The sequence below is a fragment of the Balaenoptera ricei genome, chromosome 12, assembly GCF_028023285.1.
Source record: "Balaenoptera ricei isolate mBalRic1 chromosome 12, mBalRic1.hap2, whole genome shotgun sequence".
Taxonomy (NCBI): Eukaryota; Metazoa; Chordata; class Mammalia; order Artiodactyla; family Balaenopteridae; genus Balaenoptera; species Balaenoptera ricei.
This window is the reverse complement of record NC_082650.1, coordinates 609089-629877: the sequence shown is the minus strand read 5'-3', so window position 1 is coordinate 629877 and position 20789 is coordinate 609089. Positions and strand designations below refer to the sequence as shown.

Genomic DNA, 20789 nt, shown 5'->3' with positions numbered 1-20789 from the left:
TTCAAGGGTAAGAGTAGCTTATAACAAAATGAATGAACTTGCAGATTTTAAGCACATAGTTTCAGAAATCTTTTATTGGCGTAAAAATGAGAATGTTGTAAATTGGCACCAAATACTTCATTTAAATGCACATTACAGTATTGGGGTCAAAAACTATCCCTCTTTGCTGTTTTTCCCCCTTCTGCCCACTTTCCTGGGTGTTGGGGGGGCTTGCTGACAACAGTCACAAATCCAGCGACCTAGGAGAAAAATTGTTAGTTAATACAGGATGAAATTTAACTTTTTAGGACTGAATTTTAAACCCAGTTAGCTCTCCTTCCTTAGCAATGGCTATTGATAATCCTCACTGGATTTCTGGTGGGATGGGCACTGAGTTCCTTAATTTAAGGAGAAAAATGCAAACTTCCCTTAAGGTAATCAGTGTCATCAATGCCCTGTGAAATGCACAGGGGGAGGGAAGGGGTCATGGGAGGAACTAAATAATGGTAGGGACCTTTTAAACAGTTAGAATCCTTTCTGAAATTCAAACACTATCATACTCTAAGAGTTCAAGCGTACAAATCCCAATATAAAACCTGTTACTGCTTCCGCTTATTCTCAGCCTTCTGTGCTGCTCAGCGGCAGCTGTGCGCTGCCGGCATCCTCTCAAGTGCTCGTGTGCTGCGCTCACACGGCACCGTGAAGTGTGTCAAGTATCTGACAGCATTATGATGAGCTCTACAACGTACTTGATCTCAATCACTAAGCAACTCTGAATAATTAAGTTGCTTGCATCTCAACATGTCCCAGGAAACCTAGGCATATATTTTATAAAGTATTAGACAGTGTCAACCATGCAAATAAGTTCTAAAATTACACAATTATGTGTGTAATGTTTTAGTCTGACTACTGTGATTTATTCTTTGATTCTGTGTTCATTCTGAAGTTATCTGGAATTGTTATGCTGCCTCAATTTACAAAAATCTGCTTTAATATGTATAAAGGCATAGCAGTCATTTTGTTAAGTTTCTAAATGATGTATAAAATCAAGGCTTTGAAACAAATTGATGCTACTCCTTTAGCTATTTCAGTAGAACACTGGCTCAATCTATACACACTGAGCTCTACTTCCAAAACTTATAGGCAGTCACTTGTCCTTTAGTCAGCTTGTCTAGGGATGAAAAACAGGTGGACATGATCACAGCTTTGGTCACTTCTTGTGAATAGAAGGATCTCCAGGCCCTTCATGTGATTATGGCGTTTATGCAGCCTCAAAAAAAAAAAAAAAAAATGCTGGAAGAGTCCCTTCACTCAAAGATAACATTCCTTCTTTTTTAATCTTTACCTGATGGAATAGCACCAAGGCCCACACAAAAAGTATGATAACCTCTGTCACACACATCACAGAACATCATTTCTTCTTCATGGTGGGGTTGTCCACATACAATGCAAGTCTTACACTCCATACACTGCCATGGGTAGGTCTTAATCATAGAAACAAGCTCCATGGTCATATCCAGGCAAGAAGGATGGCCTAAACCAAAACCAGTATTAGTTGTATTTCACACAAGAATGTTTAACTTAATATGGCGTAATAAAATGCTAGTTTGCTTGGACATCTCAAGAATGGCTACAATGTTTAACTGCCAAAGAGGAATGAAAACACAAAGTTGAAAAAAATACATGGACTTCCTATATTTGATGATTCTTTGGTTCAAGTCTAGCTGACAACTAAGAATCCTAGTTTTCGAAGCAACAAATAGGGTGGTGAAAATGTGAAGACGTGTCAATACTCACCGCTGTTACCGCACTGGGAGCAGTGCACAAGGGATTCAGCCTTCCCTTTCTTGTTGGACTCCTTACCCTTCAGACAAATTCCACATAGAGCACTTGGAATGACCTTTGGCTGGAAGGGTAGAAGAGGGCTATAAATTCATGCCAGAAGAACTTACTGGGGGTTCAAAAGGAATTATCACTGTATTGCCTTATCTTTACTTCTGGTTAACTTGCTAATGAGGACCTTTTTGAAGGACATAACCTGACATGAATCTGCCTTCAACGTACAACAGCCTACCGACTAAAGCCTTAGATTTCATTTTTAAATGTTGTCAATGGCATGATCTCATGTTAGGATTAGATACAGCATTCTACACTCCCTACATGCCCAGTAAGATCTGTATAATGAACTGGAAGGGAAGACTAATACATTGTCAAACTGCACTATTAACTGAAAGAGAAAAATGCAAGTACTGAGTGACCATTACATGGAAGTTTTAGGCTTGTTCCCAAAGAGAAGACTCCATTGTAAGCAGCTTATATGCTCATTTTGTTTAAAACCTGATACTCTCCAAAGTTGCAAAACTAGATCTATAAAATCTAAGTTACAAAATCAATGTTTTAACATTTTTAATTGAAAGATGTCTCAGCATACATTGTCATGTGCAAAAAAGGTTTGTGGGAATCCGAGTTGTGTGATTATTCCCTTTGCATACCTAATACATTAATAAAAGAGCCTATATTTAAGAGAAAAAGCATTCACTATGACATACAAAACATGAAAGACAAAAGTAGTTCTCAGATAGGCAAAATATAAAATTATCACTTTAAAATATGCAGACACCCTATGTTTTAAGTACCATTCATTTCTCAGATTAAAAACAGGCACTATCCAATGAAGGCATCTGGGCTTTAAGAAAACACTTGGCAACACATGGAAAAGAACAAAGAAGAAGGTTCACTACACCTGAAACTGGGAGGGGAAAGGGGACATTGGAACATCACAGCCTTGACCGTAGTAACATGATGTTCACTGGCTCCACATGAACATGGAGCAGTGGTAGGAAAGGAGAGCAAGCCGGGGCCAAGTAGGAAATGGGGGCCGGGGGCATGTTCATTCACTCATTCACTCATTCATTCGTTCATTTATATAAAAACTGGGAGAAAAAGTACTTCAAATAGAACTATTGTATTTCTGTTTAATACAACCCAGCCAAATGCATCTTATGTTTCCCTTTCCTAAGTTACTGAACAAAAGAGGAGCCTAAACAAAATTCCAACTTTGCATACTGTATTATTCCAGCTTTGAAATGTCTCACTGCCACCTTCAAAACCTGCACAGCCTAAACAATTTGTTCTTAATTCTTTAGGGTTTTTTTTTATTTTTTAAATTATCTTTCTCTACAAAAGATGACAGAGGCATTCAAAAATAATTTTTGGCTTATTTATTTAAAAAAAAAGTCAACCTTATACATAAATAAAAACAATAACTAAACAATCACAAATGTCTCTACAAAATAATAAATATCATGGAAGTTAAAACATACATATAAAACTTTACTGTTGACTATTCTACATCTCCTGTATATCTTTATACCCTGCTCCCCAACAAAAGGATAGTGTCACATGCTCAAACCTCTTAAGTCTTGCAGTGTAGTTACCCTCTGTTGTTACTGCTACATTCTAAGCATAAAAGGTTCTCATTGTGTTTTCTTATACTTAAATAAAAAATAGCTAGGAAGTGCACTTCTATGATCCAAATTCTGGTTCAGTTATGATCAAATCTGTAACTGCCATAATATACAGCAGAAAGCTACCTCTCAATCCACCAAAAAAAGAAATATCTTTTGGTTATGGTACCTGCACTAAATGTAAAAGATACACTTATTTAATACTTATAGTTCAAGTTAGATACTGGCATACTAAGTACTTTAATATTTTTCAGTAAAGTCAAGGAAGTAACCACACAATATTAAAATCTAAATCAAGAACTCCTCATAGGAGATCCTTTACAAAAAATCAAAAGGAATAAAACACAAAGCTAGTCATTCACATTCTAGAGCAGTTCAAGTTCTACAATCATTAAAATATACATTGAACACCTATGATAAAAGGGATACCAAGAAAATTCTAGGTTTACTTCTAAGCTTAAAATCATAATGTTTTGTTAAACCACTTAAAATTTTTCTTACCCAATAGTCTTCATCTTGATGAAAAGAGGGAGAGACGGGTGGAGAGGGAGGGAGAGAGACAGAGAGAGAGAGCTTTGCAGCATTTTCTATGATGATGCCACAGCTCAATATAAAAAAATACTTTGTTCACTCAAGCACTCTGAGCTCTCTCAGAAGCCACACTGCTCACATCCAGCACTGTACACGTCGGGTACCAATCGCTGGCTGGGAAGCTCGTCTCTCGGGCTTTGCAGTGGTGACGGAGGAAGGGAACAGTGTATGGAGCTCTCTGAAGGTTAATGAACGGAGCCCTCCATACCTGTCTGATGGAGACAGTCCTACTTCGTAACAGCACAACATCAACATTTCACTACTGACAAGAAAATTAAAATAATCTCCCTAAGAGTTCTCAGCATCTCAAATAAAAGGCTCACAATACGCTTATTTTCCTGCTTGAAAAACAACCAAAGATAGTGAGACTTTCATGTTAGCACTAATATAGTATAGATTTAATTATATACTTTTAACATAGGCCTGAATCCTAATGATTATGCTTTAATTTCAGGTTAATGTAACCTAAACAATACTGTCCTACAAATTAAGGGCAAGCACTAGTGAATCTTATTAAGCAAGACATCAAATACATTATAATTTTTCTTAACTCCCATATTTTAAAACATATTTATATATATGACCTTCAGCTTAAAGTACCCTAATATTTAGGCACATCTTGGCTTATTAATACTTTTCATAGAGAGGTTAACTTTTAATAAACATGTTCACATTAATGTATTGTCTAGATACTGGTTGTTCCAAACTTTGAAATAACTGAAACATTTTTAGGTACTAAGAATGTTCACAGAAGGTTATAAAACGTGCGTTCTGCATATCACTCCCTTGAGTACTACCAATTTAGGTTAATCAATTTATTTCTTCTACCTTAAATCAATGATAGCATTGAGTAGTTCTTCATTTTCAGCCTCTAAACATGTTTCAGTATTCTTTCTTTTTTAACCCATGATTAATCCAGGCTTACTTTCTGAAAGGTCTATGTAACACTGACAGTGTGCTTTGAGCTGCAACTCCCATTCCAAGCTCTTCTCGGACCAGAAGCACAGTTTAGCACACACAGCAGGCTAACTTTCCAAAATGTAATCTCTGGAGTTCATTTGCTTTCAATTATTAAGCATTAATTTAAATCTTTAGTTTAAAAAAATTAGATAAGCTATGTATGTAAAACAAGGACAAAAATCACATGGCTGCAGCCTAGCGCAGCCGTCCTTGCTGAATGAAGCTGGGCTGAAAAAACAGATACTTGAAAGCTGATGACATAAAGGCATTTTCTAATTAAATATGGAATATGCTAATTTGTTACGTTGCTTTTTTACTTCAGGAAAAGAAAGGCAATGGACTGTTAGAAGGGCTCTGCTTAGGCTGAAGGGACACTGGCCAGCGGCCACTTGAACCTGTGCTTCTGGATTATACACCACAACCCTGACCTGACATACACAAGTGTTCAGCAACTCCGCTCAGCAAAACTTTTTGATCAACTTACTCTAAAATGCTCCTTCAAAACACCTTCATAACCACATAATAAGCATACTGATACATACCAGACTGAAAACTGTGTATCTTACTGTCACCATTCAAAACATAAAGCTTGCAGCTAATTCTACTCCTTTTATGATACTCTTAAATCCCCATATATGAATAAGGCTACTCATCTCTCACCCGACCCTCTGAAGGGGAAGGGGCAGACGGCAGGAGGAAATGATAAAAATAACCCTATTGCTGACAGCATGCTACCTGACTCTGAGAATAACCGGATCAAAAAGTTAACAAGTGCATCTAAGCCAAATCACCTGCCAGATAATGTGTAAATCCTTGTCACAGAACTGCACAGGCTACCTGCCAAGGTTAGGCTGAAAGCCACCACAACGTAGACCAGTTTTACTGTTCTCCACCAGAGGGTTAGCTGAACGTGGCCAGTGAGTGGACCGAAGAGTTCCTAGACTGAACCCAGATGGCTCCTAGCGAAAGGCACTGCAGAGATGCAGCCTGGCCTAGGGGGCTCCCTCCCCACTGCATGGCTCAGCGGGCCCAGCTCCACCAGTACCAGTACCAGGGCGTGGTCAGTGTCAGACCACGACGCTTTTTACTCTGAGGAAACGAGTATGAAGTTCTGCCTATTGGATCACTCCTTAAAAACCCATACTTGCCTGGTTATTACTTAGAAGAACAAAAAAAGATTCTCTTATCAATTGTACGTATACAGAAAACAGAAGCTAAACCATGGCCAAAGTGACAGAAAAGCCACCAGGAAAATAAAGCAAAAAGGAAGGAGGCTGACAGAGGGCACACACCACAAAAGAACAGCTAGTGAAGTGCAGCAGGCAGGAGCTCCACAACTTTGCAATTCAAAGTTAAAATATTTCAGGGAGAGAGGCTGGTCAGGAAGGAAGCTGAGTCAGGGGCTTTTTTCTTCTACCTTGTACCCAGGAACCGGCTTGGACAGTACGGAACGTTTGGAAGCATCTCTTCGTGCAGAAGCAGCCTTGTCCCTGGACCTCTGTCTTCCCTGCAGAGGCTCGTCCTGGCCTTCGGGAAGGCCTTCGCCCTCAGACACGTTGCCAGAGGAGCTGTCCTGCAAGTCAAAGGCACAAACACAGGTTCCTTGGAACTCATGCAGATTCGAAAACTACAGCAGATATCCAAGAAAAGCTTTAAAGTTCCATCAATTCAAAACTAAAGAGATAATTCTAATCTAAGAAAACATTTTCCAGTGCAAGACTAAAGAAGTCATGGTAAGAATCATTTATCCATCTTATAAATACATTATAGCTAGTTCCATTTATATCAGCAAGCACCTTAATCGACTTTGTTTTCTGACCTCAGTCAACAGTCCAGAATTATCTACTTCAGCTATTATTACACGACACAGCTTCAACAACATTTTACCATGTCACAAGGGAGCATATTTGTTTCACACAAAACTATTCTTTAAAAAAGAAACTGCTTTAACTAAGTGTGGGTATTTTTACTGAGTAATAACGGTTATTAAAGAAGTTCTTCAGGCCCACACCTGTAACTTCCTAATGTTAAACTAGGCAGAGGGCCAATATCGTCAAGTATTTACAACAGTATCAGACATACTGTACATGTTCAAAGTTTAGGAGTTCAATAATCACTTAATTCTTCATTTTTTAATTTAAATTTTCTAATTAGAATAAAAATGTTATGTTCATATAAATTATGAAAATTATACAAGAAAAGATCAGGTTATCCATAACCACCCTGGTAAACATCCTGAGACAATGCCTGGGAACGTGATGTATCTCTTTTCTAGTTACGTGTTTGTACAGATACCCAGATTCACACACTAACACACACATATCCTACCTACATGTGTGCCCTCATTTTTTAAAACACAAACACAAAGCTGAATTACATTGTATGTGTGTGTGCATCTGCGTTTTAATATTTTTAAGTGTTACGTGCATTTCATCACATCATTAAATATTCTTTGAACCGCATTTCTACCATGTAAATGTAATATATAACCCTCTGTGGACATGATATTTCTAATTTCTGCTATAGAAAATAACACTCCAATGGACATTTTTTCCTAATTAAATTTTGTTACCATCTGATCAGGTTCTTCGGATAAATTCTATTAGTGTATTTGCCAAGTCAAATTCCATGGAAGTTAAAAATCTTGGTACAGACTGTGAAAACGCTTTCCCAAAAAGCTGTATTAACCGACACTCCCACTAGCAGTGTAGGAGAAAGTCGACTTCATCACACCCTCGTCACAACACCGCACCCCTGTACCAACGTGACGGAAGAAAAGCAGCGTCATCACTTTAGTATCTGAAGAGCATCTTACTTTATGCAACATGTATCACTAAATATGTTTTAGAAGCTGTTACTGACAAAGTGTAGTGCCCATTAATGCTAACACAACCCCAGGTTCAGGTCGGCTAGCAAGGTATAAAACGGCCAGCCGCTTAATATGCCATGCTAAATAAAAATCAAACCGCTGACTACTGTCTTTTTTGTTCTCCTTCAGTTCCACAGAGCACACCAACTTCCCCACTGTCCTGCAATTGCATTTTGCTACAAAAAAAAAAAAGTCATGCAGGAAAACCTAACTAACAGCACACATGTTGGTAACCTTAACATCATCCTAGAAGAGGCCGAAGACTATTAATTAAGCAACAGGAACACAAGTTAACGTGCTCCCCCTAACCCAAGATGGTTAAGCATAAGATTGTAAACCAATGTCTAGTACCCTGCCTAACCTGCTTGTGAAAACCACAAAGGGGCAACTTTAAGGATAAAACTTACCAAAGGCCACACACAGATAGTCCGTATCAACACACACAATCAATAACTTTTCCTGATGGAAGCTTTCTGGAACTTACATGCAACTGTCGTTTTTCAAAAAGAGGGTAGTGATACAAGTTCAATTTAACACTCCAGGAAAGCAATGAGCAAAAATTCAAAGGAAAAGGAGACACCTCCTACTGAAGATAAACGTTCTCACCGAAGTGCCTTTATTCTTCCGTTTCTCATCACCTCGACCATCTTCGGCATCATCTGAATCACCATCGCTATCGAGAGCAGGGAGCTCAGGATCCAGGGGGGGCTCGTAAAGCGCTGTGTTTAATGGCAAATACCGCAGTTCATCTGGCGAGTACCTATAGTTCAGAGAGGATTTTCAGTTTTCCTTTTTATTTTTGGCCGTGCCGCATGGCTTGCGGGATCTTAGTTCCCCAACCAGGGATGGAACTGGTTCCATCCCGTGCCCGTGCCCCCTGCAGTGGGAGCTCGGAGTCTTAACCACTGGACTGCCAGGGAAGTCCCCAGTTTTCCTTTACTGTTAAATATATATGGACTAATTTTGAACTACGATAATAGCCTTAATATTAACCGCAAATACTTTTGAAAAATGATTAAGGGCAATAAATAATTTTTTCATTTTGGTACTCAAATAGGGACAAGGAATAAAAAAAAAGCTTAAACATTTTTTCACCAGTCTAAGAGTATAAAATATATATTTGATTCTTGTTATCAAAAGATTATGCCTCTCTCCTTTACCCTCAACACCCTCCCCCCACAAAAAATGTCAGCAGACAAGGACGGAATTGTGGCCATACGGAACCCTGCCTGAGTCCTCACTGCCTGTGCGCTGCTGCTGCTTCACCTGTACAGCAGGTATGATAACAAGTCCACCTCACAGAGCGAACATGAGCATCAAATAAATTAACACAGGTAAGTCACAGCGGTGCACCGTACAAGATACTATTTAAGAAACAAAATTTCCAGTAACAAATTATTTTAAACCAATGTGTGAAGCATGTATTCTAACAAATGTAATCATCTCTTTTATCCGAAGCTCGGGATCGGCAACCCCTTCCCCAGGTCAGTCAGCACACGGCCCGCTGATGCCGTCCGAGCCGTCCCGCAGGATCGCACAGGCGGCGACGATCTCGGAACCGCAGTACGGAGCGAACACTGGATCAGCGTCCCGCTCACCTAGGACGTCACACCAAAAAGCACAGGGGTTGGGACACAGGCCTATCACTCAATAATGTGCTTTGCCCAAAGTGAGAAAATGAAAATTTGCTGACCTATGACTTAAATTTGACTTTCAAATAGTATGATTGTATAGTCTATTTTATTTTTTTAATTTTATTTATTTATTTATTTATTTTGGCTGTGTTGGGTCTTCGTTGCTGCGCACGGGCTTTCTCTAGTTGTGGCGAGCGGGGGCTACTCTTGGTTGAGGTACGCGGGCTTCTCATTGCTGTGGCTTCTCTTGTTGCGGAGCACGGGCTCTAGGCATGCGGGCTTCAGTAGTCGTAGCACGCGGGCTCAGCAGTTGTGGCTCTTGGGCTCTAGAGCGCAGGCTCAGTAGTTGTGGCGCATGGGCTTAGCTGCTCCAAGGCATGTGGGATCTCCCAGGACCAGGGCTTGAACCCGTGTCCCCTGCATTGGCAGGCAGATTCTTAAGCACTGCGCCACCACGGAAGCCCGTATAGTCTATTTTAAATACTACTGTCTAAAGAATATTCTCTATCCTAGAAAGCATAAGGTTTTTTATGAAGTAAAAGCTGAGATTTTGACACAAGCGACGCTGTGGGCCCTGTTTTCAGTTACATCCAGGTTGGAAAGGAGAGACAAGCAGCGTTCTTGCTACAGGAATGGAAGCAGTGGCCAGGCCAGAGTAGCAGGAGCTCCCAGGTGGCCATGCCTCCCCACAGCCACTCTGTGCCTTCCTTCACGCCCTCTGCATCTGTGAAAATGCAGACGCCCAGGCAGAAGGTCTGGGGGCGTGCTTGAGAGTCTGCATTTCCAATAAGCTTCCAGGTGACACCAGCGATGCTGGGCCATGGACCATACTTTAAGGATGGAGGTCTGGAGAACCCCTGGCACCTGTCCACAGAAACACAAACAGGTGGGCAGTGAGATGGCACCCCAGGCTTTGTCAGCAGATGTTCAAGTTCTGTAAAGAGCATTCTTCACCACAGAACCACAGTAGATAGAAAAGACTGACACAAATCTTATACATCTTATGGTGATGCTTATAGAGCTAAAAACTTCTAGAAGACAAACACAAGGCTCTGAAGTCCCTCACCAACACTGATACTAATGGTAAAAAAAAAAAAAACAACTAAGTACCTTTTGTAATATTCCTGGAACTGTCCAGGGATGAGGGCCACCGGGTAAGAACTGACCTTGGTTCTCTCTGTCGGCAACACTTTGTACTTCCCTTGAGGCACCTGGATAACCTGGTTTAAACACAAAGAGAAAGACACGCCCGATTCCAGGCGAAGAATCAAGGCTTTAGGAAAACAGTCCCCTCTTGCTCTCTACCGTGTTTCTCCCCCCAAAAGCTAAAAATGTAAGAGACATTAGGAGCTATGACCTAAGGGGGTTGGTATTCCTAGTTCTAGTGAGTTTGTCTCGTTTACCATGGCCATCATTTCTGAGGAAAGGCAGTGTGTCTGCTCACCACTTAAGGGCTACTTATAAAACCTCTGGAGCTCAACCTCCTCATGTATGAAACGGAAACAGTAAGTTTTACCCTCGTGTGGTAAGAGTGAGAAGTACACGCACTACTATGGAAACCTCTTATACCCACCCCTGGGTCACACAGGGGTGCTGTGCAGCTACTAGACTCCTTCAGGAGCATATGCCAACCAAAACGCAGAGGACACAGCGCACACAGGCAGAGGGCACAGCGCACACAGGCAGAGGGCACAGCGCACACAGGCAGAGGGCACAGCGCACACAGGCAGAGAAGTGAAGCAAACAGCATCAGGCACATGAGAAACGACAGCTTCGGTTCTGGGGAAGAAAAGGACACACTGCTGGTACAAAACATTACGGTAAGGGTGTTCAGTAGCCTACGGTAACAAGCAATTAGCGAGGTTCAGGGGTTAATAAATGTAAGAGATCCTACATGTGTCTGTAAGTCAAAATAAGCTCTTCTTTCTTCCATACGTTCCCGGTTTAAGTTGCTGTTAAATTCAGCTGCTTTTTTGGCAGCTTTCTTAATGTACTCAGGCACTTTGCTGGCTTCAACTTTCTGAGTATTCTGTTGTTGCAATTGCTGAAATAAAAATATTACAGTTGGAAGTCACATCTAACTTTATAAAACGTCATTCCCCCAAACCAAGACGGTGGTTACCTAGATACTTACAGAATATTCTTTATAGTGATCCGTAATTCGTTGGCGTTCTTTTTCTTGAAGAATGACAGAATATTCAGCATGTTTGGCCGGATATTCTTTTATCATTAAATCAATTACTTCATCACTGCGCAATGCTGTTAAGCCTATTTCAGACCAAAGAAAAGGTAAAGAAGCTTTTTCAAGGCTAAGTGAACATACCATTTTTCAAAATTTGCTTTTCCTTCAAACTACTCTACATTTAAGAAGTTTTCCAATAGTCAAAGCAAAATAGTTTAATACATTCAAAAATAATAAAAAATAATATTCATAATACAAAGTCAAAGAACTAAAAAGAAATAGATTACCAAAGTTGCAAAGGCAAATAAATCAATTTTTCAACCAAAACTTTTTTAAGATCTACGTACTATATATCAACATATATCCCTTTATTAGAAACAACTGCTACATAATGACGCGCACTAACCACGGGCATCAACGTGGGATACTAGATGAGAAAAGGCTTTTTCAGTTTGCTTCAGTTCTTAGTCTTCAAATTCGATACACGAGAAATGTTACAGAGCCAATTCAGATTTCACCAAAAGCATCAGCACACACACATAAGTCACAAAGGCAATTTTCGAAACTCATGGTATCAGATTACACCAACTGCTGAGATGAACTCCCATGGTTTTATATTAAAAAGTTGCCTTAATATATTTATGAAGGGAAAATTACAAATAAAGCAGGGAGATAACTATACATAACTAAAAATTGAGCAACATTTGCCTTTTAAGAGACAAGGACTAATACTTTTAAAAAGTACTGTACAAATTTTGCACACAAAACATACACACACTTTGACACTTCTGTTAAAGTTATTAGAAAATGATATTGTTATAAAACATCATTCTCTTTTGTATTTTAACAATAATCAAAAATGAAGTTAACAGTTTAGCATTTAAATAATTCAATCTATTTATTAATTTTGTAAAATATTTTGGGAAAGAAAATAAATACTCATCCGGTATCGCCTCATTAATGTTCATTACCTAGAGTGCACTGTGTTTCTGTAATGACATTTAGCTCTCTCAGGTACAGTTTCTCCTTATGAGACAAATCTCGTCGCTCTAAATCTCCAAAAAAAAAAAAAAAGAATAAAAGACTATCAAAAATAGTCTTTTGCATTTGTAAAACTCTTAAAAGCTTAAAAAACTTAAAAAAAATGTTTAAAGTTAAAATCTTCATGGATTTAAAAAAGTACTCACTGTTATATATTCCAAATATTATTAAAAGACTACACAAAAAAGCTTACAAATTAAAAAAATGAAAGTTAAAATAAAACTGAAAACAGAGTAATCCAAAGCCAGAAGATAAGACAAATAACTGTATTAAACTAGCTGACGAAACACAGCCTCTCCCAAGTTCAGATATAGCAGATGTAGCTACCTCCGTCCCTAAGGCCAAGGAGCAACAGTCAAGAAACAAAACCCTTAGTTCATTCATGTGGCTACAAAATGATTTCTCCCTAAAGCTTTTCCAGGAAATTCATCTTCCTCATTTTACTTGTAAATCAGTTTACAAGGCATAAGAGAGAGATGTTGAATGAATGAAAGCTGCAAATAAAAATCAGCAAGCAGAAGAATATAAAACACGTTATAAATAATCCGTACTCAAATATTCAGAACTTGACAACCTATCAAAAAGAATTACTATTAGTTAAAAGTTAGATTTAATCTGTTATATAAACTAAGACTTAATACCTGGATATTTCCGTTTAAAGGAGGTCACACCCAAATATTCACTGACTTGTTCTTGAAGCATATAGTATTCTCCTGTTTCATCAGGTGGCCATTTGTACTCTATCAAATTTTCTGCTGGATAGTAGCTAAAGCTAAGCACAGAAATATATATTATGCCTTAAATGTAGCTTTTATAAAATTTTAATCATTTTTGTTTTAAAGGATATTCATTTTTAAACATTTCTGAGAATATATTTTAAGGATTTGGAAAAACTATTTTAATTATTTAAATTCTCAGTCTTCTATGATTTTGTAATACAAGGAAGTTCTTATGATTTCATGTGCATCAATGAAATTACAAAAGAGGTAGAGATAAAAGAAACAACCATCTGGAATACCAAAGCAAAAAAGTACACTGGAGGACTTCCCTGGTGGCGCAGTGGATAAGAATCCGCCTGCCAATGCAGGGGACACAGGTTCGATCCCTGGCCTGGGAAGATCTCTTCCCACATGCCGTGGAACAACTAAGCCCACGAGCCACAACAACTGAGCCTGCGCTCTAGAGCCCACGAGCCATAACTACTGAGCCCACGTGCTGCAACTACTGAAGCCCGCATGCCTAGGGCCCATGCTCTGCAACAAGAGAAGCCACCGCAATGAGAAGCCCGCGCACCGCAACAAAGAGTAGCCCCCACTCACTGCAACTAGAGAAAGCCCGCACACAGCAATGAAGACCCAACGCAGCCAAAAATAAATGAATTTTTTTAAAAAAAAGTACACTGGAAATAACATTTTCCACATATCACAAAGAACAAAGACTCACAACTGTCAGCAACAAAGGCAACATTTTTTAGCTTTTGCAAATCGGGGTAGTATACCAGTTCTGAATTCTTTCTCACGGGCTTAGCACCCATAGCTACTATTTCAGGCACCCAAAGTATAATCAACTTCTGTTTCCCATCTTCTGTTCAGTGAGTCACAAACAGCAGAGAAAGCAGAACTCTAAAAACCTATTTCTCAATAAACTGAACTATAAACCACATAGACTCCACATACCCAGTGCACTGCAGATCAATCCCCAATCCTGAATAGTAAAGACTACAGATGTCTGGACCTGGACCATTTCAACCTCTAAACTTCATCAGTGGATAATACAGGCAGAATATAACACCATTTTATGCATCTAGCCAATTAAAAGTAACAGACGAAAGAACAGTTTTCTCAAAAGTGGTGCTGGGAATTTGGACAACCAAATGCAAAAGTATGAAATTGAACCTTTACCTCATATCACACAGAAAAATTAATTAAAAAATGGATCGACGACCTAAATGTAAGAACTAAAACTAGAAAACTCTTACAAGAAAACATAGGGGTAAATCTTCATGATCTCAGATTTAGCAATGGATTCTAGATATGAATCCACTGCGAAATCTGAGCAGCGGATTCATAGCATGAGCAGCAAAAGAAAGAGTAAATAATTTGCACTTGAGCAAAATGAAAGATTTTGTGTATCAAGACACTACCAACAGAGTGAAAAGTCAACCCACAGAATGGGAGAAAATATCTGCGAATCATTACGTCTGACAAGAATGTCTAAACAACAACAACAACAAAAAATTTAAAAATGGGCAGAAAACTTAAACAGACATTTCTCCAAAGATATACAAATGGCCAATAAGCACATGAAAAGACGCTCAATTTGACTAGTCATTATGGAAATTCAAATCAAAATCACAGCAAGATTCCACTTCACACCTTTTAGAATGGCTGTTATCAAAAAAAAAAAAAAAAGGAAATATAACAAGCTGGTAAGGATATGAAGAAGCCAGAAACTTTGTACATTGCTGGTGGGAATATAAAATGGTGCATCCACTGTGGAAAACAGTTTGGCAGCTCCTCAAAAAGTTAGACATCGAATTGCCATGTGACCCACCTGTTCCATTCCTAGGTATATACCCAAAGAAGTCTGGACAAATATATTTATACACCAATGTTCAAGGCAGCATTATCCACACCAGCCAAAACGTAGAAACAACCCAAATGTCCATCAACAGATAAAGAGATAAACATAACATAGAGTATAATTATAACAATGGAGTATATAATTTAGCCTTAAAGAGGAAGGAAATTCTAGCACAAGCTACAACATGAATGAACTTTGAAGAAATGCTAACCAAATTAAGCCAGACACAAAAAGACAAACACTGTATGATTCCATTTACATGAGGTACCTAGAATAGGCAAATTCATAATGACAGAAAGTAGAATGGTGGCCGCCAGGGGCTGGGGATACGCGAAACGGGAATTTTATTACGTAAAAGTTTTGGAAATGGATGGTGGTGATGGTTACACAACACTGTGAATGTAATTTATGCCACTGAATTATACACTTAAAAATAGTTAAAATGGTGAATTTAAGTGTATTTTACCACAATAAAAAAAATTTTTTTTCAATTGCACTAAGTAGCAAAAAGCAACTTTGCTGTCACATTGTAAAACACAATAAAAACATTTTACAATCTTTAATAATTGCCTTTGCCAGGGCTGGGGGATGGGGAGCAGGGAGCTAATGCAGAGAAAAGACACGTACCACAAAAAACATTATTAAGCAATAAAATGACAGTACCCAAGATCCTGACTGGAAGTGTCACAGCTCCTAGAGCTATCTCCTGAGCCCATTCGCCTCCTTTTGGACGGTTGGGTCCCATCATTTGAATTATCTTCATTATCATCCTAAACATTTAAAAGATTCAAAAAATAACAAGACAAAGAATAATAAATAAGGAAAGATTAATTATGTATCCTCCCAGACTTGCTAAAAGGCTCAACTTAAAGGCTTTCTAAGGATTATACAAATGTTAACTTCCTACTATAATTAACGAGGGACAAGAATTTGGAATGGGCAAGACCTGGGAAAAACTAATAACTAATACAAATCAATACAAATCAAAGTAAGAAAATTTTCAGTAAACTTGTAAGTCTAAATCTACTTTTGCTTTCTTACCAAGAGGTTAAAATGCCTCCTGCTTTAGAGAAACACATAAAATTGCTGCAATACTCTGAAGTTAAAGCAAATCCTCCTACCCTAGCTAGGATAAAAATGTACGGATCATTCAGTGTTTAACTCAACTTACAGCTGGTTTATTGGACTATTCTAATTGGCTATTTTAGGTACTTATATCCCTGTGAAAAGAGGATACAAAAGGACTAAAAACAGATGATCAATCCTGTTAATTTTTTTCTTACACTGCAAAAATTTAGCAAAAATATACCCTAGTAAGAGCCATCAATCTATATAAAACCACACACTACCTCCCAAAAAGGACAGGCTTAAAAAAATTTTAAGCGACATCTTCCACTACGTGACAATATGAAGGGCTGTTAAGTTAGACCGTTTCATTAAGGCAATGAATGATGTTATCAAGTGTCAGGAAATTAATTTAATCGCATATTAGTTAAGGCTTAAAAAAACAGATTAAAAAAAAATCAAGGTAATGTAGCTTCCTAAGACAATACAATTTTGTTAAATACCACGGTTCTAAGAATACAGAGGTAGTAAGTATGTTGGTCAAGCATGCCAAAGCTGGCCTGCCTGGAATCTTACTGGAAAGTGCCCTTCACGGGCTGAGTGGTTCTCCTCTGTGATCAGCTCCTTATCTGTAAAACTGGGACCCTAATACTGCCTCCAATACTTGGCTAATGTAGGGATTAAATGAGTTAATACATGGGAAGCCCTTAGAGCAAGGCCTAGGGAACAATTAAGTGCCCAGTAAAAGTTAGTTAATATGATTATGATGATATGATTATAAAGTGTTAAAAGGCTCCACCTGTTAGGAATTTACTCAGATTCTTTACCAAATAGCAAAAAACGGGGAATATTCTCCTTTTCAGTTCTTACAAAATAAGCATTCAATTGAAGAGCTCTGTATACTCCTATTAAGAAAAGCAACCAGGTAGGAGACGGAGAACAGTCTATATCCATTCCCCAAAAACTTACACATAACAGTAAGTCTCCCAATTGAAACATTTCATATTCAATAAGCATTCGACTATCATTTCTATCTTACTTGCTTCTGAACACTTTAAGGATTTTAATATCCATTTAAGCACATTTCCCTTGGCTAAAAAATTTAGACACTCAAAAAGAGACAAAAAGTTAAAAATGCGAAGTCCTCAGAAAAGCTGAAACCACAATTTCACAAGTAGTGTTTGAATTTACTATTACAAATTCTAGGCAAATGTGCTATTACATAAGGTGAACATCGGAGAGGTCAAACAGCAATATACCTCCTAATATTATGATGAAATACTATTAAGTTGAAAGAACTTTGCTTGCAACCTCTATCTTGACCCAGAAGTCCTAAGCTTTAAGGCTGCCGAGATCTCCGATATCAGCTATCTGCATTTCAGAGTCACAGGCGGCTCCCACCTTGGGATTAAACCCGTTTCTGGGGGTCCCACACTTGATTCAGACACGCTCCTCCAGCTGGGCCTGGACTCGGGGGCCCCGGCCCCCCGCCGCACGCAGGCCCAGCCTCAGGTTCTGCGAGCACAGCGGTGCGGAGACGCACCGCCTGGCCGCTGTCACCGGTCGGGGCACCCGAGAGTCCCCGTGCACAGAGGACCGCACAGGAGGGGCTCCTGGCAGGGGCAGCCTCTCCAGGTGACCGAAGATCCGTCCCTATGTCAACGCTGAACCCGGATCAGCGAAGACACGGGTCCTTGGGGTTCCGGTCCCCATCACATTCCAATTCCAACTTTTCAGTTACAACTGAAATACTGAGGTTGTACGAATCATCGCTCCATTCCAACCTTCTGTCACAAACTAGTAAACTAACCTTGAAAACAAAATGTTTTAATGCACGACATCCTACCGCTCATCTCGATTCCTCTCCACTCATCTCTGACTTTAAAACACTAAGTCCGTTTTACTTCCTTAAAACAGTGCAAACTACAAAACTTGAAAACAAAAAAGTCGGCCTGAAAATAACAGAACGGTTATTTGTTCTCAAACCAAGTTCATTAACTGGCTGGCTTGTTTTTCCACTTGTACACATTTCTATTTTTTAGGAAGAGCTCAAATATTTCAGAAAGATACTCCTCAAATGAAGGCGCTTTTAAAAACATACATAGTATCCCAGACTAACGTGAAGAAAACTCTCTCCGTCTCTGAGGAAAGTTTTATTTCTACGCGGAGCAGAACGTCCCCCGGGGGACGTGCTCAGAAGCTCCTTCGGCGCAGAAACCGCCAAAAAGACTTCGGACCGAGGCCGACTCGCCCCCGGACCCGCGCGGGGCTCCGCGACTGTGCCAGGGCTCGGTGGGCCGGACGGGCCAGCCCGGCGCCGGGTCCCCGCCGCCCCCTCACGGCCACCACCCCCGCCCCCGGCCCGGGGCCGCCCCCAGGCCCCCGGCCCCGGCCCCGGCCCCGAGGCGCCGCCGCCGGTCCGCCGCTCCTCACCTTCGGGGACTGCGCTCCGGGGGTGGCCGGGTCGCTGTCGCACGGCCGCGGGGACAGCGCAGTCCCGGGGCCGCCCGCCGCCGCCATCAGCCCGAGCGCCCCGCGCCGCCGCCTCCGCCGCCGCCGCCGCCTCGTCCCGGCCGCCGCCGCCGCCGCCGCCGCCGCCGTCGCCGCCGCCGCAGCGCGGGCCGCCCGCCGCCCGGGCCCCGCCCCCTCCGCCCGCCCGCCGCCCGGGGGCCGGCCCCTGCCTCCACGCGCCCCGCGGCCCGCCAGCGCCGCCGCCACCGCCATGGCCGCCGCCAGCGCGCCGCCCGCCGCCGCCGCCGCCGCCGAGGACGCCGCCCGCCGAGCCCGCCGCCGTGCGCGCCCGCGGGGCCCTCTGCTCCCTCGGCCGCCGCCGCCGCCGCCGCCACCCGCCGCGCCCGCTGCCGCCGCCGCCGCCGCCCCCCGGCCGCTGCCCTCGGCCCCGCGCGGCCCTAGCCCGCCGCTACCCCGCCTACCGGCCGCCGCAGCCCGGCGCGCTCCGCGGCCCCACCTCCCGCCGCTCCCCTCAGCCCCCAGCCCCGCCCCGGCCCGCCGCCCTGGGCGCGCTCGCCGCCGCCCCCTCCCCGCCGCCCCCGGCCCAGCCCCTCACACGTCAGCCCTCTCCTCCCACCTCGCCCCGCCCGGGGCTCCCCGCCCCTCCCCCTCCCCCTCCATCCCGAGGGTCCCTCCCCGCCCCTCCCTCCCAGGTGTCCGCGCCCCTGTCCCCTCCCCCTCCCTCCCGGGGCTCCTCGCCCTTCCCCCTCCCCCTCCATCCCGAGGGTCCCTCCCCGCCCCTCCCTCCCAGGTGTCCGCGCCCCTGTCCCCTCCCCCTCTCTCCCGGGGCTCCCCGCCCCTCCCCCTCCCCTCCTCCTCCCCCTCCTTCCTGAGGGTCCCCGCCCCCTTCTTCCCCCTACAGGGGTCCCTCTCCCGCCTCTCCCCTCCCCTCCCTCCCGGGGTCCTCACCGCCCCGCCCCCTCCTCCTCCTCCTTCCGGAGTCTTCACCCCCATCCTCTCCCTCCCGGGGGTCCTCTCCCTTCCGGGCGTCCCCTCCCTCCCGGGGGTCTCCTCCCCAACCCTCCTTCCCGGGGGCCTCGTCGCGGTGGGCTGTGGGGGCCCTGCCTCATCTCCCGGTGTTCCCGGTTCCCAGTCGCTGCCCGTCGTCCGCCTTTGTTCTCTGCTCGCGGCCTCGAGCTGTCTGGGGTTCCTGAACCACCTGCCATGGAATGTGTACTTTCCAAAGACATCCTCAGCTTGCTTTCATTTGAAAAGTTTATCCACATTCACCTCAGTGCGTGCGGAAATCATAAACTTACAAGTTCACGTTCGACTTTGTTGGGATGTAGCTGCCGCAGCAGCTCCCACCCAGGACGGGAGAGCGAGCATGCGGAGAGGGAGGACAGCGCTTCCGCAGCGGAACATTTGGGGAGCAGGCTGGCCTCCGCTGGGTTCTGGCTCCGCTTTTCCTGGCTGCGTAGCCTTAGCCGATCATTTACTGAATCTTAAGTGTTGTTGTAAAGTGCGTACAATGGTAGGCCCATAAAAGTCACCAAGAAAGAGACCTGTTTTATTTGAACTGAATTTATTATTAATCCTCGTTCTTAGGCTTCACCTGGTCACTTTTGGACTTCACCAAAAATTAAAAGCAAAAAACAAAGTAACTGAACCTTAAAAGAACACGAGAGACAGCTGTGATAAGATGACAATGGTGCCAGAAATGTGTTAAAGTTGACCTCTCAGCAGACGCTTTGTATCTGAGAGTGTAGATGACTTGTTTCATGGCAACAGAGAAGATTCTTGGATTTAGAATGCAATATGGCTTCCCTTTCCTTCATTATTTTCGCTTACACTCAGCAGACAAGTTTGGAAAGATAAGACAAAGGGATTGTTTCTAGCCCATCACGGTGACACAAAGGACCTCCTTTGACTCTCCCAGCCCACCCTTTCCTGGCTTCTCCACTTGC

The 20789-nt window shown here is 42.3% G+C and overlaps 1 protein-coding gene across 4 annotated transcripts; it reads right to left on the bottom strand.

The window, feature by feature from the left end:
- Positions 1-56: 56 nt before the first annotated feature.
- On the bottom strand, positions 57-20204 carry PHF10 (PHD finger protein 10). Of its 4 annotated transcripts, none has more exons than XM_059940798.1 (12): positions 20142-20204; positions 15970-16076; positions 13365-13495; positions 12654-12737; positions 11635-11768; positions 11395-11544; positions 10611-10720; positions 8473-8626; positions 6415-6570; positions 1777-1885; positions 1325-1513; positions 57-239 (listed from the first exon to the last, which is right to left on the bottom strand). In XM_059940798.1, exons 2-12 carry the CDS (start codon positions 16020-16022, stop codon positions 154-156), a joined length of 1356 nt encoding a protein of 451 aa, XP_059796781.1. In that variant the 5' UTR covers positions 16023-16076; positions 20142-20204; the 3' UTR covers positions 57-153. The 4 variants fall into 4 exon arrangements, with proteins under 4 accessions (XP_059796781.1, XP_059796778.1, XP_059796779.1 ...); XM_059940795.1 differs by lacking the exon at positions 20142-20204 and adding an exon at positions 18805-18900; XM_059940796.1 differs by lacking the exon at positions 20142-20204 and adding an exon at positions 18805-18900 and having other exon boundaries at positions 12654-12731.
- Between the last annotated feature and the right edge of the window lie 585 nt (positions 20205-20789).